This window comes from Rosa rugosa, chromosome 1, assembly GCF_958449725.1.
Source record: "Rosa rugosa chromosome 1, drRosRugo1.1, whole genome shotgun sequence".
Classification (NCBI taxonomy): domain Eukaryota; kingdom Viridiplantae; phylum Streptophyta; class Magnoliopsida; order Rosales; family Rosaceae; genus Rosa; species Rosa rugosa.
The window spans coordinates 3,248,897-3,267,339 of NC_084820.1; the positions used below are offsets into that span (position 1 = coordinate 3,248,897).

At 37.9% G+C, this 18,443-nt stretch overlaps 2 protein-coding genes across 6 annotated transcripts; one reads left to right on the forward strand and one right to left on the reverse strand.

The window, feature by feature from the left end:
• The first annotated feature begins 5,748 nt into the window (after positions 1 to 5,748).
• LOC133710752 (uncharacterized) lies at positions 5,749 to 10,673 on the forward strand. Of its 5 annotated transcripts, none has more exons than XR_009846855.1 (4): positions 5,749 to 5,871; positions 6,631 to 7,078; positions 7,323 to 8,899; positions 10,099 to 10,673. XR_009846855.1 is itself a non-coding variant. In XM_062136910.1 (4 exons), exons 2-4 carry the CDS (start codon positions 6,677 to 6,679, stop codon positions 8,717 to 8,719), a joined length of 1,143 nt encoding a protein of 380 aa, XP_061992894.1. In that variant the 5' UTR covers positions 5,749 to 5,871; positions 6,631 to 6,676; the 3' UTR covers positions 8,720 to 10,673. The 5 variants fall into 5 exon arrangements, 3 of the variants coding, with proteins under 3 accessions (XP_061992894.1, XP_061992877.1, XP_061992881.1); XR_009846856.1 differs by having other exon boundaries at positions 10,460 to 10,673; XM_062136910.1 differs by having other exon boundaries at positions 7,323 to 8,015; positions 8,672 to 10,673.
• A 3,906-nt stretch (positions 10,674 to 14,579) lies between these two features.
• On the reverse strand, positions 14,580 to 18,113 carry LOC133710781 (cytochrome P450 734A1). The gene is made up of 5 exons (XM_062136917.1): positions 17,612 to 18,113; positions 16,510 to 16,733; positions 16,163 to 16,407; positions 15,676 to 16,063; positions 14,580 to 15,498 (listed from the first exon to the last, which is right to left on the reverse strand). Exons 1-5 carry the CDS (start codon positions 17,886 to 17,888, stop codon positions 15,043 to 15,045), a joined length of 1,590 nt encoding a protein of 529 aa, XP_061992901.1. The 5' UTR covers positions 17,889 to 18,113; the 3' UTR covers positions 14,580 to 15,042.
• Positions 18,114 to 18,443: the final 330 nt, after the last annotated feature.

An 18,443-nucleotide genomic window follows, 5' to 3' on the forward strand; every position in this document is an offset into this window, starting at 1 on the left:
TCAGTTCAACAATCTGGGCATGTACCTTGTTTAAATAGTCAATGTAATTTGGTCATTAGGAAGCATTGTTCATTAGAAGAGAGATTTTTTTTTTTTAAACATTTTTAGAAGAGATAAATTCATTCGTAGAAAAGGACGATCGTTACATACCATTTATATTTTTGTCATAATATACAACCAACCCATTGCAATGGGTCAGGCTATTCTGCTGGGCAGGCTGATGGGCTCAATGATTTTGGGCTTTCTTCTAGTGGAGGGCCCCAAGCTAGGATTTTGGGTGTGCGCAAACTGCGTGAGGATGATTGGGCCGAGGTTGGGAAGCGGTTGAAATTTGCAATTGAACCTATGGGTGTCCCGGACATTTGGTAAAGGTTTGGTGGAGGTTTCTGTTATTATTGCTGGGAAGGTGCCCAAGAAGAAGGGTCGTGCTCGTGGTTGTCGGAACAAGCCCAAGCCTGCACTAACTCTAGAGGTAGCTGTTGTGGAGGAGGAGACTCTTCCCCAGGAAGACTAGGTTTGTTATCCTACATTAGCCCTGTGGAAGCTATTGCTGTGATGTTTGTTGTAATGTACACCATTAAGGTCTTAGGCGTCAATACTTTATGACAATTGCTTTGCTTGGGGCTATGTAGAACGGCACTTTATTTTCTTTGCTTTTACTATTTGTTTTTTAGTCTGGATTTTTGCTTTTCGACTTCTTTAGTTTTAGTTTCTGCTAATTTGATTTGAGCATCGAGATATATTATGAGGGATTTTCGAATTTTTCTAACTTGACCGAGTGAAGTCGTTGATATTATTACTGGAATCTAATTCCCATTTCTCAAAACAAATTTCATAAATAAACAGGTTGGGATGTGCCCAAGTATCTCCTATAATCCATCAACCAAACACATTCCAGTGATTCCGTACCTCCAGAAGCAACAAATACATGCGTGCACCATGCCATCTTGTTTAATTAATTCGTTTGTTTTCTTCTTTGATCTTTTTCCCTTGAGGCAATAGCAAGAAATGCTTGCTGGCTATGGAGTATCATGCAAAACAGAATCGAATTAGGCGGTCCTTTTTATCATCATCCCCAAACAAAGATAATCAAAACGACAATAGAAAGATGACATCTTTAGATAGCAATGTTGTTTCAACAACAGCTTTCAAAATCGAGATGCTGGTGTCTTTTTGCTTCCAAGCAACACATGAATATGTATATCACAGAGACATTTTCAACTTTTATTAAAGCAAGAAGCCAATGATCCAACAAGGGTCAAGGGATGCTATACATTTACATACATATTAATTAGTATATACGTACACGCATATGAGAGGAAACGAACGTATTAATCCAAGACTACACACATCTTCTACGTTAACATAAACTAGCTTTACATGCATGTGGCTATAATCGGTTATACATGATGAGTGATTGATTAGCAGGCAAGATAGATAAGACAGATCGGGTTGGAGTTGGAGTTGGAGTTGTTATCCATGATCGAGTTGGAGTTGTTGCATGCTAACGTACTTTACGGTTTCTCATTATTCTTCCTGGGTAGCTATATGCATGCTTCACATATATATATATATATATATATATATATATATATATATATAGGCCCGATCACAGACGGACGTCGACGCAGCAGGCGGTTCCAGGCGGCGCAGGGCTGGCCGGAGGGAGGCCGAAGGCGTCCCAGACCTCTTCTGGGCAGCGATCGAGGTCAGAGGAGGTCGGGGTTGCCGGTTTCTGGGCAGCCACCTCACCTGCAACTGCAGGTTCTGTGCAGCGCTGCAGAACGGTCGCCGGCGACTCCACCCGACTGCAGACCGACTTCGCAGACCCCCGGTGTCCATTCGGCAAGCCGCACCGCGCCGTCGACACTCGATTGAGGCCGGAGGAGCGACGTCCGTACTTTTTCTCTGTTGCGGACGTCCGCTCTCGAACGGCTCCGTATGTATATATATATATATATATATATATATATATATATATATATATATATACGAGAAGGTTCTAAAGAGGACGTTTGCAACCCAGAAAAAGTGCGGACGTCCCTCCTCCGGCGTCGGGAAGGCGGCGATCGATGCGCTGCGGGTGCCGGACGCACCCTCTGGACATCCCAAACAGCCTCGATCAAGCAGCGAAGGCGAAGGTGATCGGAAACTCGGCGGTGTGCAGCGAGCTCTCCGGAAACTATGGAAGCCCAGAAACCTGCAACCTCGACCTCCTCCGACCTCGATTTCTGCCCAGAAGAGGTCTGGGACGCCTCCGGCCTCCATCTGGCCAGCCCCGCCGCCGTCGCCGCCTGAAAGCTCCTGCTGCGTCGACGTCCGCACTTTAGCGAAAGTGCGGACGTCCGCTTCAGATCCTTCCCGTATATATATATATATATATATATATATATATATATATATATATATATATATAGAGAGAGAGAGAGAGAGAGAGAGATCAAAATGAAGCTAGCCAACTAACATTATAAAGTTGCTTTACAAAATAACGTGATTATGAAGATAACATCTTAATATATGCATATCATATACGTATATACCTACGTTTCATGTCATCGAAAACAATATGAATAATTGATCACATAAGACACTTTACACCAGAATCATATCTCATTTTGAAATATATACTAATATAATCCAAAACTTTAATATAAGGGGTGTGGCCTTTTTCATGGTGGCTATCCTAATATCTCTTACATATATATTGCCCAAGAAGATGTGGTTCTGGCGATAGGGATCGGGAAAAGGTTTATTTGTTATCCATGATTAAGATGACAACTAGCTATCTACTTAATTTGATGAAAGATAATTAGGCAAACATCGATCACAAGTTTAACTCTCACTCTCTCTCTCTCTCTCTCTCTCTCTCTCTCTCTCTCTCTCGTTTTTTATTGCAATGTGCGTGTTGACATGTTCAGAATTCATGAGTCAAAATATTCATATCTGCATCTTGCTGGGGCTAGCCATTTACTACAATTCAAAGTGACAACTTGACCATGGCTCCATATTTAGGAGGTTAGAAGGTCTTTGCTAAACTGGTCTTCAGAATACAAAAACAGTGAAAACTCACGTGTCCAAACAAATATTTTCCAGCCTTGACAAAGAATTCCAATATATTAGGAAACTATATTATGTAATTCCCAACTATTAGAAGCAAAATTAATTTGAAGAGATTGAAATGAATTTGATGAATAATTAAGGACCAAACGCAACTCTTTTTTGACCTTGAAGGGTGAGGGTGTGGTCAAAAATGAGTTGACACGTATCCTGAGATTTTTTTTTTTTTTTTTTTTTGAGGAGAATAAAGAACGCTATGAACAAAATTTCTAATACAAGCAGACTTAAACTTGTCAAAATTAAAAGCTGAAAGATTCAAAAGAGGAAGCTTTTCCTTCCAAGTAGTAGGGGGTCTTCAAAGCATGACCTTGGTTTGCAATAGCATCCGCCACAAAATTCGAGGAATAGGAAATAAGGAGATGTCTTCAAAATTCGCCGCAAGGTTGAAAATATCCCTGACACATCCTGAGTATTTAGGAGGATAATCAAGTATTTTAACAAAGAGAATTAAATTTTGAGATCGATAATATTATTATGAGTACTTCTTTATCATTTCAAAGTTCTTCTCAGAAATATTAAGATTATGGAAACGTATTTACATCATATGTATTGAATCTCAAAGAAAAAAGACCGATAGCAGAGTTCAAACTTTTTAATTTGTAGGAATCACGATATTAAGTAATAATTCCTTTTCACAAAAAAATATCTTCTCTAAGAGAAACTAACGACAATAATCATCTAATTGAGTATTTTATGTTCAAATATTGAACATTGAGATTGAAGAGCAAAGGAAATAGCAGTGTCTAGTATATAGACGTTAGGGCTAACAGTTGGGTTGTAAGACTAGTGCTTGGAATTCCTTTTTTTTTTCCTTCTTTATCTTTTTTAAGTAAAACTACCCAAACAATATGGTTCACTCATTTGAAACTTTGAATAGATTTCATTTGAAAGAAAGGGAAGCATGCATGACCAACTTATTACACTGCCTCACTACCTTATCATCTTCTTTTTAAGTAGGGTAACAGATCGTTCTGGCTCCACCTCCCCCAAGCATGAACCTTTTTTATGAAAAATATTCCAAACAAAATTACCGTCTTTTTTTTTTTTCCTGGTTTTTGGTGAATACCATGAGACATAAACAATCGAACCTCAAACCTCAAACTACTTCTAGATTACTCATTATTAATCCCCCCATCTCAACTTGCCATACAAGACAATGCAATTGCACAAGAGTACACAACGTGACAATCCAATACCAATTAGAGCATTTTTAGCAGACTCTCTATTTTGACTCCTTAATTATTTTAGAGAGCATATTTAGTTTTTTATTTATTTTAACAGCTGTACCATACTCCTAAGTGGCTCTCTATTATATCTCGCTCCTAAATATAGAAAGTGAGATAAGGCTCTCTATAATTTAAAATATTCTTTTTGCGTTACTTTATGTAATTTATAAATATATTTAAACTATTTAATATTCCTTTAAAAAATAATATAAATTAAAAATTAACTAAAATAAGAGTATTGATACAGACGTATTTTTAAAGTGACTACTAGCCAAAGTGACTTTTTAGCTACTTTAACTAAAATTTAACTCAAAAATGACTAGCATTACTAAAGATGCTCTTAGCTCGTGAATATGCAAATATATACAAAAAAGAAAAAAAAATTGGGTTGTGAAAATTGATACCTCATGCCCAAAATATTTACCTTATTTACTTTTATTTGCATTATCTTTAGTAGAAGTAAGAGAATTTACCTTATTTACTTTTATTTGCATTATCTTTAGTAGAAGTAGGGCTGTCAATTCTGACACGACCCGATAACACGACTCGAAACCCGCACGAAATAAAGCGGGTTGAACCCGCACGATTAAAAAGCGGGTCGGCGGTGGGTCAACCCGCCATGACCCATTTAATAAATGGGTCGGCCACGGGTCAACCTGCCAACACGAAGTGAACCCGTCTAACCCGATTGTGCTATGTTTTTTCTTGAAATTTTGCACGTTCGGAGTATTTGATCATAATATTAGACAATTTGAAATATTTCGCTTTTTAATTATTGGATTTAATTATTTATGAATTATATATAATTATTTATATTCTTCGTTTTGTGGAGTTTTTAGTGAATTTAATTAATTTATGCATTTTTTAAGTTAAATGGGTCCAATTGTTAAAGCTTAAATTGGTCATTTTGTCTAACAAGACACGACTTATTTATTAAATGGGTTAAGCGGGTTGAAAACGGGTAACCCGTTTAATAAACAGGTTGGGTTTGAGTTTAAATTTTTGACACGATTATTAAATGGGTTGAGTTTGGGTTTATATCTTGCGACACGACAAATACCTTGACCCGACACGAACCCAACCCGACACGACCCATTGACAGCCCTAAGTAGAAGTAAGAGAATAGTTCGCTTCGTGCTTAACGCACGGCTTCCTTTTTTACTTGCATTATCAAGATGAAAAACCACAAACTACACAATGGAAAAAAATTTCTTTTTTGTAGGGAAAAAAAAGAGAGAGAGAAGAAAGAAAAAGGGTATATGCGATAGTGCACATCCATAATTTACCATAAGATGTTACAGTTAAGGCCCACCTCACCAAGCTATTCTTGGGTAGATGGCAACTTGGCATGGACACCATGCCATATTCGTTGCTTATTAAGCTAAATATTTGGACCTTTTAAATACTCACAAAAATTAATAATTAATATCAAAAAACTAAAACAAACACAAGAAGAAGAAGAAGAATCATCATCACAGACTTCAAACTTTTTTTCTGATAGCCAATCTCTCTCTGAATTGACATTAAGGTCAGTTAAACTCTCTGTTTTACGTTTCTTTTTATCTCTTTCTGCATTTACAATACATGATCAATATCTGTGCTTTCAATCTTTCCATCTTAATTATTCACTTCAATTCTTCTTCTTCATGAAGATTACAAATTTGCAGAAAAGCTATGATTTTTCTTCTTGGGTCAATCTGTTTTCTCTGACCCAACTCCTTATTTGCTGTGAAAACGGTGCAAACAAGAATAAAAAAATTGGGTCTTGGTTTGTTTTGCTTGTTTGGTAGATGAAATTGGGTCGATGAGACTAAACCATGGAGTTGTCTTAAGCTCAGTTGAGTGCTAATTTGAGTTTTTTGAGGTCATAATCAATGTGAAACTTAGGAATTGTAAGTATGGTGCTTTTTATCTTCTTGCATTTTGTCAGCAGCCAAGCAGAGCATATGTTTTGGCAGCTTGATTTAGATTTTTGATCCTTTTTCTTTTTTTCTCTGATTTTAGTAATGGAATGCTTCAAGTTTTTAGATTTTATATCCTTTTCTGTGGATAAAAATTGGAACTTTAAATGATTCCCAGCTAAGACATAGACGTTAGAGATCTTATTTGTTTGATAATATTCCCCAAAATGCGATGTTCCTTTTTATCGTTATATTAATCATTTGATCACCTTGGATCCTCTGTACTGTTCCTTGTGGGATTTTAAGACTATTATCATCTCATTTCAAAACTGAGAATCTTGTATTGTGATTTTTGCCTTGTGTCTTAAGTTTGTTCTCTTGTTCAGAAGCAGGTTTTGTGATCGAGAATTGGGGCGGTTGTATAATAGCATCATGAGATTCAAAAAAGGGAGCAATGTGGAAGTCCTGAGGAAAAAGGAGGTGCCTTCAGGATCTTGGTGCTGTGCCAAGATCATCTGCCGTGACGGCCACAAGTATACTGTTAGATATGATGGAGTAGAGGCTGCTAATGATGAGACCATTGTGGAGAGGGTACACAGAACTGCAATTAGGCCTTGCCCTCCTCCACTGGAAGTTACAGAGAATTGGGTTCCTGGTGATGTTGTTGAGGTATTCAACAATTTTTCATGGAAAATGGCCACCATTTCTGATGTTTTAGGAAGCAAGTACTTTTTGGTCAGGATAGTTGGATCCTGCCGGGAATATAAAGTTGGGAAACTGGAAGTTCGAGTCAGACAGTTCTGGCAAGATGACAAATGGGTTGTGGTTGGAAAGGTAATATCATCTGAATCTTTTGCAGTTTTAAGAGCAAAATTCATTCAAGTGTTGAGGATCTTCCTGTGATAGCTATGTTTCATCCAATATTTATTCTTTCTTTGAATTCCATATTTAGGTGTTTCACTTTGAATGTTTGAAGTTGAAATTTAGTCTGTTATAACGGCTATATAATACAGCTTTCACAAGCTGTTATCTATGTTGCTTTCACGTGCTAATTTCTTCTTAACTTTCTGGCACTCAGGGTTCAAGCCAATATGAGAATGGAAAGCACGGTGCAATTTCAACTCTAAAGTACAGCCAAAAATCATGCCTTGAAGCTCAGAAAGTCAAATTCCAGAAATCCCACACTGCATCCTCTCAGAATCTGAAGAGAGGATCATCCTACTTGTATTCTCAAGATGAAGCACATGGTGGAGCTACTGAGAAGTTTCGAGTAGTTGAGAAAGAAGGCAGGTGTCACAGAGTCATTGCTAGCAACTTATCTAGATTAGCTGAACAGGTAGATGTTGCTTTGCCAAGTCAGATACTGGGTGGAAAAGAAATACGTGCTTCTCTTAACAACAGATCAACTGTATTGTCTGAGGTTGATTTAGAAAAGAGGAAACCAAGTGGTAATGTTGGGTGTTTATTTGCTGTTAACTTAAAGTCGGAAGATGTCGATACTGTTACGTGCTCAGTAGGTAGTTGTAGCATCGGTAGCAATGATCCCTATAAGTCACCTCATCATGTTTCTTCTGGATCTACTGGAGATTTTGAAGACCAGTTTTGTGATGCTGAATCTGTTTGTCAGTTGGGATATGAGGAAGGAAACTGTGTCCTTCCCACAAAGAAAGAATTGGCTGCTGAGATCCATAGGTTAGAGCTGCAAGCCTACCGTTGCACGATAGAGGCATTGCATGCATCAGGACCTTTAAGCTGGGAGCAAGAAGAATTGGTGACAAATCTTCGTCTTTCGCTTCATATATCAAATGATGAACATTTAATGGAGCTTAGAAACTTAATTTCTGCAGATAACAACATTCAAATTAGATGACAGGAAAACGGGAATTATGTGTTGTGATTCATTTTTCCTTCTAGCTGTAGAATCTGATGAAAGATTTTCATAATGACCTGGCTGCACTGTAAGAAACAAGATGAGTTGTTTTCACATCCTTTTGTATTTAGTAAAACACATAGTGGTTCAGTTCAAAGTTCAAACTCAATGTAGTACAAACTTTTCTAAGTACGCATCTTAGACATCTTTCTGTATCAATCATATTCTTCTGTTTGTCTCTCTGGGGTTGTACTAATAGCAATATCATGATTATGAGGTTCATCATATGTTTATATAGGAAGTTGCCTATGTATGTAACTATTTGAGATGTTATGGATGTTTTCCTGCAAGTAATCAACTTGTAAGTTTGATTTGCATATGTTTATTTTATTTTTGGTTCTCTTTTTTGTTTGTAAAGCTTGCAGCTTTCTCTTAGATGTCCTGATCATGAGATATATCATAGTTATATGTGTACATGACTTGATTGTCACCCTATCACTTGGAAGTATACCATTTCATTTGTGGACAAGTATTGATGATTCCCCTGCGTTTTCCAGGGCCTAAGTAGGAGGATTGTCCCCTTACTTCCAAGTCTCCAAAGTTGATGTTGGGGCTGGCCAGCTTTCTCTTGGTTACAGGACGGCTTATGATGCTGTATTACATTTGGTTTCTGCATTCTTCCATTTCAGGCCACCTGTGAGCCGTAGATGCCTGTTTTGCTGAAGGGTATAAGACAAGAATCTTGTGGCTGACACGGGATGACCTGAGATGTGGATGCTTGAAAGGTTTTATTTCAAACCTCTGCTTCAGCTCATTCATGTACAACTGATTTGACTTGCTGATTTCTGTTATTAGTCTCAATCTGTTAGAAATTTCTATCTTGTGAACACAGTTGCATTTCATATTGTCTTTCCTTTTCTTTTGGTGCCTTTCTTGTTTAGTCTGGATATTGTAATTGTATACAAGGGCAATATCTTGATTCAGTCAATACAAGAAATTTCTAAAATGAAGTGAAGTAGCAAGAAACCTTAGCTGGAGAAAATTGTTGTGCTGATTATTCTGAAGTCAAATGTATAGTATGAAGAACTTAAGGATATTTTAGGTTATTTTCAATTTTATGACTTAGTCAAAACTTCAATCATGATTTTGAGATGAAGACTCAACAACCTCTACTTGCTTATAAGTCTACTTGTGATGCAACATACTCATAGGTGCCTCTGAAATTTGTAACTTGATGACTTTTACATGTAACTTCTGCAATAGATGCAATGAATATAATCTAAAGTTTATATGCATGCACATCTGCACACATGCCTCTATGATGCTTGCTTGACCACTTTGTAGACTCCTAAACATTCTCGTTGGGAGATGTATAATCAATTGACCATAACTGCATTAGTGAAAGTATGTTTTTGTTTCATTGCATGGTGGCTCACTTGATAGCATACAGGTTGGCATCTTACTATGATCAGCAAGAATATGTAATTTGCTCTCAAATTGTCCATAAAATTTTTGATAATCAGTAACCAAATTGCTAACTTTCCGAGTGTCTGTAGTAAGAAGATATCATCTCCTGTTTGACCACCGAATTCCCTGCTGCCTATTCGTTATATGTTTCCTTTTGAACTTATCTGCTTGGTACTGTTGCATTGCTCATTTGGTCCCTCCCTCGCATCTGCTGCTTTATGCTTTGGTGATTATGTTAAATATTCATTTGAACCAGTGAGCAGAGTATTGAATAAACATGTGCGGATGGTATGGGTAACTTAAAGGTAACAAATCTGATGATAATAGATGGCTACTGAGCCCACATAGACAAATGAAAACATAACTTGTTGTGCATGTTCCGTTTGGCTTGAATTACCTCAGAATGTCTTTTCATTCCTCCATCTCAAGCTGTATACATATCACTTGTTTCTGTTGCGTGGCTTCAAGTTTTGATTTACGCAGCCCGGAATTACAGTTTTTACGGTTTCTGCTGCAGAATTGTTCTATGAGAAATATATATCAGTTTTGTCAATCCTCTGGAAACTAAGTAGAGAGCTTTGAACGGTGTTAATCACCAACTGTAACAAGCCTTTTATTTACTTTTTGGCAAGATTGGAGGATTGCAATACTAGTATCAGGCCTACTCAGTATTTTGTTCAATTTGATGCAACTATTTGAGGATCTTGAGCATATGATCTGACAAATTCATTGAACTGCATCAGCAAAATTTCATTGCTTTGGCAAATCAAATGATTCAGCTAAAATTTTGTTTGTTCACTTGTACATTCGTCCCTGACATTCTTTTGGACAATCCAGTGGAATTCTGAAGGTGGATTTTCATTGATTGTTTTTCGTAGTTGAGAAGATTTCAGAGAATGCAACAGAATAATCCAGTTGAATTTTCAGACTGATTATTCTTTTCAGACAGTTTAATTGTCATCGAGACCAACTGTAAGCGTCTTAAGTTGGTATGCATTTTGACAGATGAAGCTTTGAACTTTAATTGAAAGCTGGAACCTTGTATGACACTTTAAACCAGCAAGAAGAATGCTTGCAACTGGAATTACCATCTTTTTGGCTTTATGTATATTTCTTGTATAGTACGGATCGATGCAATATTGGATTGCAACCCACTTCTTAGAATCATAATGAATTCCATCTTTATGGTACTGTATGACCTGGAAGAAAACTTGCCCAGAAATCATTCTTATGCATATCTGGCTAAAGATTCTTAGTATATTTTCTGTCTCTCTTTCATTTTTTTTTTTTTTCTAGAAGCTGCACAAGGGCTTTTTTTTTCCTTCATTTTTGGACAAGTCAAATCTCTATTTCTAATAAAATTACAGGCAGATATCTTGAGCATGATTCACAAGTTAATTATGCTTAATTGGTATGACCACCATCTTATTCACAAAACGTGTTTGACTATACAGATAACCACATGGCACTCTTCAAGTTTACAGGGGTCCTGAACTTTTGCTCTTCTTCTCCATCAGAATCTTGAACAGAAGCAAAGAGGCAATCACACAGGTGGCATTGTCTCTGAGATGAGCAACAAAGTTCCAAGGTGTCATTCCTTTCTTAAATTTCTAGCAAGAAAGGCTCTTTTGGATTAACAAAAATGAGTGTGGGGGGTGGTGGTGCATTTATTTGGATCCCACCAGATCCTCTCTGCTATTGTCTCACTCTCTTCTCCTCCATGATTGGTATTCCCATGTGATTGTGCTCCTCCTCTAAACACTCAAGCACACAAAGAAAGAGAGAGAAAGATAGAGACAGAGATGTCTGGGTCTTGTTTGGGCTAATCCTCCTCGATGGTCCTTAAGGACCTTAACCTATAGGGTGGTACTGGACTACTGGTACTACTCCTGCCTCCTCCTCAACAATGTTTTAGGTGTGGCTACTATTACTAAGATGATGCAGATGCAAAGCTATTACCATGACCTAGCTTCTTTCACGATTTTGGTTTGACAGATACATTTTGGTCCTCATCTGTACCAATATCCCCCAATATCGACACATAACATGGCATTCGAAAAGTATTAAGTTGTTGTCATTTCTACATATATTTATGAGCTGCCCTTCCCTGTACCTAAGCTGTACTACACCATTTATTGTTTTCAATGCCCATTTTTTGGTGGTGTTGTGATTTTACTTCATGCCACTCTCTTTTGAGTTAAGTAAACGTGTTTTTGCTATGTTCTAAACAATTGGTTTGAGAGTTCAATCAACCAGTTTTGGTTTCATTTTTTTGGGATCGATTGGTTTGTACTCTTGTAATATGATGACTTTAACGAGTGATCATAAAACAACCACGTAATAGTTAAACAATGTGTCAGCTATGTTAATTATTGATTGCCTATTACACCACATCAACACTGTCACATTGTTTCACCGTCACAGTGAAAGATTTATGTTCAGTAGGAGGAGACATTCATCACTCATCATGCTCTATTAAAAATGGTTTTGCTAAATATCTGTCATATTTCCAATACAACTAATAGAGACTTCTAAGCCATCCCAGTAATCAAATGGTAGGTAAAGATAGGGCAAAACAGTGAGATATGGATGATATATAGAGCATAAAGAAAGAGTAGCCATTGCCAATCATATAATGCAGAAGAGAATTACAGAAGGGCATAGGAGGTCTTTGGTCTATGACAGACCGACAGTGTTGCATTAATCAAGGGCAGACATTACATGAGCCAGCTCAATCGCTTTGGCATGGCTGCAAATTTGGGAGACATTGGTGGGGGGATTTACACTATTATAAACTTAGCTAGCTAGCTGGTTTTGATTCATTATATTAGGGAAAAATTAAAGAATAGAGATGACTCTGCCACAACCCTAGCTACATCTTAAACCATTTTCTAGGGATCTATAAAACCCATATTTTTAATCTGGGTGAAGAAGGCAGGGGACAAAAAACCCATTTCAATTCCTGAGACAGATCAATTTTTCTAGTTCCTGACAGATATATATATATAATCTGCTTGCTGTTCTTAGGGTTCAAACGGCTAGCTACTTGCACAAAAACAAAATGGGGTTCAAAATAACCTCAACTTTACTCCAAGTTTTTCTGCATTGCTGTCTTGTATATATTTACAAAACCATGGAGCTGTATATATTTACAAAACCATGGAGCTAGCTAGCTTGACCTTTTGAGATGGATCCATTGGAGAGCTGGGTTTGTCGTCTAGCTCGATGAGGGAGACATTGCCTAGATGTTAATGTTAGAAGCGTGCTTTGTAAATTTAAAATTAAGGGCCAAGATTAGGACATGGATGACTATTTATGAGGGGAAGTGTGTTGCAGATTAAACTATTGGGAGGAGAATCATGGGTACGTGAAAACATTATATTCTTAGTTTTATGTGATTGGAGAATCGTAAAGGCAATTCTGGCTCAGCTTCCTCATGCCCTCTCCCTCCCTCCCTCTCTCTCTCTCTCTCTCTCTCTCTCTCTCTCTCTGCAAAGCAAAGCAAAGAACACTTCACCCAAGATTAAGGAATGCGCAATACATAATAATGGTTATGGTCCTTGTAGAGCTAGCTAGCACTTTATTCTAGATAATTAATCATGCTTCGTGATAAGGAAGAATAATCAGGTTATAATCACCATTAATTCCCCAATACATAATATACACCACGCCATTCATCGAAAGCGAGAGTCTGAGAGAGATTGATATATGGATTTTCTATTTTACCACTTGTTGTGTACAATTATGTGTTATCTTGTTCCTATTACATTTAAATTTAAAGTTTAAATTTAACTCGCATAATGAAAACAATAACTTATTCTTTTTATAGAAGCTGATAAATAAGAAGAAGTTTTTTCTTTCCCTAAAATAAGAAGGAATCGGAAGTTATGAGTCATATAGATAAGGAAATTAGGGATGAGTGATGAGATCACATGCTTCTTGGCATGCTCTTGATTCCTTTAAGGCTTGAACAAAAGCTAAAATACACCAAAATAGAAATTGAAATAGAAGAGAGGAGATTTGATTTGTACCAAAGCTCCAAACCCACATGCTACTTTGGGGACCATCAAAAACCCCAAAAACTATAGCTACCTTCCAAGAGCATGAGGAGATCCCAAAAAGCAATACAAAAAGAAAGAAAGGTTGTTACAATTACATCTCTCAACAAAAACAAATCTTTCAAATTAAACTAACAAACTCAAAAAGCCCTAAAACCCATAAAAGGAGAATGTATCAAAAAAGTGTATTTGCATGCTGGATTCACATTCACCTTTGCTTTTATTCTTAATTAAAACAACATTTCATGCCTTGGGTAAAGCATGTGTCACTCCTTGCTTTAGTTTAGTGTTTGCTTCTACTAACAAAGTAACAATACCATAATCTAATCAAGAATACATTCATTCTTATAAATAATAGGGTAGTGAAGGATTTGAGCACCCCATGTTGATAATTTATAAAGACCTCATTTTTCTTATAAGTTCAAAATAGCTAAAACTTGTTGCAATGTGAGAGAACAACGGTTTAATTTTCATGGACTTCAAGATCATTATTGCTGTTGCCCTAATTGGTATTAGAAACCTATATACATTCCGTTTTGAATTCCTTAACTTGTAGGCTGTAGCCATGTATATAAGCATATATTATACATATAGACAGCTGCTCTAGAGTGAGCTCGAGTGAGCCATAAAATAAGCAAATATTTGATGTACACATACTTTTGCATTGGAAACATACATTGCTACATTTTCTTTTTTGGGTTGCAACAACTTGGTTTCTAATCAACTAAACCCTCTCTTCTACAAATGGGAATTGATCGAGCTGAACAAATGATATAGTAAACTAGTCGACTCATAGTTCAGATATTTATTACTTCAGTTTTGATGTGTTCCCTCAAAGTAAACTTTGCTGCTAATTCTATGACTGATTTGGTCATTTAAAACGTATTAAAATTGAATCGGTTCTATTTTGATCGAGAGTTTATTGGAAAACTAGAAATCATTGATGCAACCTATTAAAGATTCATTGATGGAAACTGATGGTACAAAACTTTGTAGCAACAGAACAGAATATACATTACATACAAACGAGAGAAAGATAGATGAAGAAGCTAGCTACCTACTTGTTAGCAATTTACTAATTCCTAGGTTGAGAAAAGAAAGCTTACTGCTTACATGCCAAGGTTAATACCTTTCCTTTGGTAAAAAACCATGGTCCTGTTCATGAGGGGGTCAGTAACGCTAGGTTAAAGGGAATTCAACATATTCTCTTAAGACATATGCCACTTTAGCTCCTATAGTTATATGAAAACCCAACATAAAAAAAAAAAAAATTGAAAAAAAAACGAAGAAAGTAAAAACCAAATTGAGTAAATCGACCGAATGGGTATTTCAGTCAATTAACTTTGGGATCCTATACCCGCACTCAGACACAAAGGATTGGTATGCATAGGAGCAGAGATAGATCAAGACCCTTGATCCTGTCCTTGATCTTGGGGGAGACGCTGAAAAATGACGGGTGCACCATATTGAGGGTAAAGCATCATCAGGACCGTTGGTGCGTGTTGATAAGTGGGGGACATCTTAAACGAGAACCGTTGGAGCATGATGGCGAGGGCCAATTTCGCCTGCAACAGCGCTAGATTTTGCCCGATGCACGTGCGGAGCCCAAGCCCAAATGGAATGAACGCCACCGGATGCTTGGCGGCCCGAGCCACGCCCTCCGCGAACCGGGCCGGGTTGAACTCATTCACGTCATTTCCCCATAAGCTCTGATCATGATGAACGGCCAGGATTGGGATCAAAAGCTCGGTACCACGGGGGATCTTATATCCCCCGAGCTCCACATCCGTTCTGGACCGTCGGATCGTCGCGACGGTAGGCGGGTACAACCTTAGAGATTCATTCAGGATCATATTGAGCTGCAGGCAACGATCACTTAAAAATTACGGAAATGCCTAAAATACCCTTACGTGCCTTGGACACATGTAGGATGAGAAAGCAAAAGGTGGCAGTTTGGTTTTTTTTTTTGTGATGAGAGAGGAAACAAACATGGGGGGTAAGAGACAAGACATGATTTTTGTCCTAGTGTTGCTTACCGTCTTGAGCTTTACGACATCGTCTTTGGTGGGTATGTCACGTGATCCGCACACCCTGAGCACCTCGGCACGTGCCTGCAGCTGCCACTGAGGGTGCATTGCCAAGAGAACCGTCGTCCACGTCAGCAAATTGGATGTGGTTTGGCTGCCAGCAAAGAAGAAGCTCTTGCACTCTTCAACAATGTCGTTCACAGTGATGGCGTCAAGATTGGATGGTGGTGAAGAAGAATCCGAGGCCTGAATCATAAGCCCCAATAAATCCTTGGAACATTTTCCGTTCACATTGTTGATCGAATTTTCTCTCCGTCGATCGATCAACTCCATGAGCTTTTTCCGAATTTCCTTATCCAATTTCCACGAGTTTATGTTTCGTCTCGTGGGTACAAATCTAAAAAACAAATTAAATTGTTAATTAACGTTTGATAACATAACATGATAGACAGTAACTTTTTTCTTTTTCTTTTTAATGTATATATGTATATGTTACCTAAAGCCGGGAATGAAGACTTTTTGAAAGGCCTCGGCAACGAAGAGCACTTGCTGAGCTTGTAGCCTGAAAATGGCTTTGCCGTCTTCGTAGCTGCTTCCAAATGCAGTTCGGGTAATAATGTCTTCGGTTAGGGTTTGGAACGATTCGGAAACTTCAATCTCAACCTCACCAGAGTCGGACGACATTGCTGACCATTTGTCCATCATATCCACCATACTCGTTGCCATGACAGGTATGAGTAACTGAAATCATTAATCATCAAAATTAATGAAATTGGAATTATTACATGTCGCAATTAATTAGGAGAGCTTCAAGACTAGCTAGCTAGCTAGCTTGGGAGTTACCTTGAGATTCTCCATATGAAATGTAGGGGTAATGATCTTTCTGTGGTGAGCCCATTTCTCACCTTTAAGGCTCAAGAGGCCGTCGCCTTCGAGTTGCTTCACTAGTGGGTGAGCCTCATTTTTCTCGTAGAATTCCGACTTGGAAGTAAATACTTCGCGGATAAGATCGGGGTCGGAGACGGTGAGCCGAACTGTTGGTCCGAACCACACAAGAAATGATGCACCTATTCGAAAGAATTTTAAACAGGTTTTATGACACAATTAGTTATAAGCATGGAATGGATAGTGTAGACCCTACAATGGGGGCGAGAGAGAGAGAGAGAGAGAGCAAAAACAAAAGAAAGTAGAGGGATCGAGGAAGAAGACAACCCAAGAATTTAGCTATATAGCAATACCAAACAGATACATACATACAAAGGCGGCCTTGATTTGGGGACTCCAAGCCCCCAAATGAAAACAAACGAAAGAGGACGACAATCAAAACTGAAAAAGTAAACGAAAGCTTTGCTTTCCCCACAGAAAAAAAGTTGATGCAAAGCTCAAAATTAATTTGTCTGAAATTGAGTTTACCACCATTTTCTTGAAGAAGAACGGATTAGACAAGGAGATAGAGAAGTAGGGGGAAAAAACAGATAGCTAGCTGTGGAAAAGAACAAAATCTGAACTTTAACATCAAGCATCCAAAAAGCTCAGAAAAAGCAGCCTGAAAAAAGGCTGAAGAAGAAGTACCCAAAACTAAAAATGAGCCTTTTCTAAAAAGCCTCAAATTCTGATCACCATCACAAACCAAGCTAAAGGAACAATCATGCATAGCAGCTAGCTACAAGCTAGCTAGCTAGCACACCCATCACTACCACTTTAATCATTTAACTTCAAGACTCTTATCTCTTTCTTTTTTTGAAACACAGAAACCAAAGAGAGAAGATAGAAGACTTATCATACGCTCCAATTCACCAACAGATACATGAATGCAATATCAAGCCAAGAAATTGAAAACCCAGTTGTGAAAACTTGGTGAAAATTTTTTTTCTTCTTTGTTCAGGTTATAAAACAACGAAAGCCATGTGATGAGAGAGAGAGAGAGAGAGAGGTGGTTAATTACCATAGATTTTTTTCCAGTGATGGTAAAAAGGGAGGACTCTGGGGAGAATATTGTGACAGGAAGAAGGCATGGTTTGAGAAGAGGCCTTGATCATCATCCCCACAAGCTCTTTGACATTTCCAATGAAGAACTGATAAGGAGGTCCTCTGATCCCTTGCCTTGAGAAATGCTCCTCAATTCTTCTGGGCCTCCACCAAAGCAACACCACAATCCTCAGACCAAAAACTCCAAGAATGAAACACAGGGACACAAACTTGAGCCAGGACCATAGCTCCATGTTGATCACTAGCCTCTCTTTCTTCCTAGCTCCTAAGTCTTGCGTCTGTTACTTGAAGTGTGACTTGGTTTTAAATACTAGGAAGAGAGAGAGAGAGAGAGAGGAGGTGGTGGGTTTTAATTTTTAGGAGGGAGAGAGAGAGAGAGAGAGAGAGAGAGAGAGAGGGAGGAGAAGCTAAGTAAGCAAGGCCAACGGCGTAGGGGCCGCCAATGGAATTCTAAGGGTCAACGCGTGAGAGGGGAGAGGAGGATTTGTTAAGGGCTAAAGTTTTTAGTCCCTGTACTATGCCTCTCTCATCGTTTCAGTTCCTGACATTCCAATTTAATCTGAATCTCTGAGGTCTCAATTTCCATCTAATAGGTCATTTCAGCGGGAAATTAGGAATTAGCTTTGGGTGAAATGTCCAATATACCCCTCAGTTATTTCTTTTTTTTCTTTTTAATTTATTTTTTTCCTTTTTTTCTTTTTTCTTTTTCTTTTTTAATTTCTTTTTTCCTTTTTTTATTTTTATTTTTTTCCTTTTTCCATTTTAATTTCTTTCTTTTTGTTTTTTCT

What these genes read in the sequence shown, in the direction of transcription:
- LOC133710752 (XM_062136893.1), top strand. Translation starts at nt 6,677, where the DNA reads ATGAGATTCAAAAAAGGGAGCAATGTGGAAGTCCTGAGGAAAAAGGAG. An exon ending in AATGGGTTGTGGTTGGAAAG is followed by an intron (nt 7,079 to 7,322) that starts GTAATATCATCT and finishes TCTGGCACTCAG; the next exon opens with GGTTCAAGCCAATATGAGAA.
- LOC133710781 (XM_062136917.1), bottom strand. Translation starts at nt 17,888, where the DNA reads ATGGAGCTATGGTCCTGGCTCAAGTTTGTGTCCCTGTGTTTCATTCTT. An exon ending in TTCATATGGAGAATCTCAAG is followed by an intron (nt 16,408 to 16,509) that starts GTAACTCCCAAG and finishes TAATGATTTCAG; the next exon opens with TTACTCATACCTGTCATGGC. An exon ending in GTCTTCATTCCCGGCTTTAG is followed by an intron (nt 16,064 to 16,162) that starts GTAACATATACA and finishes TTTGTTTTTTAG; the next exon opens with ATTTGTACCCACGAGACGAA.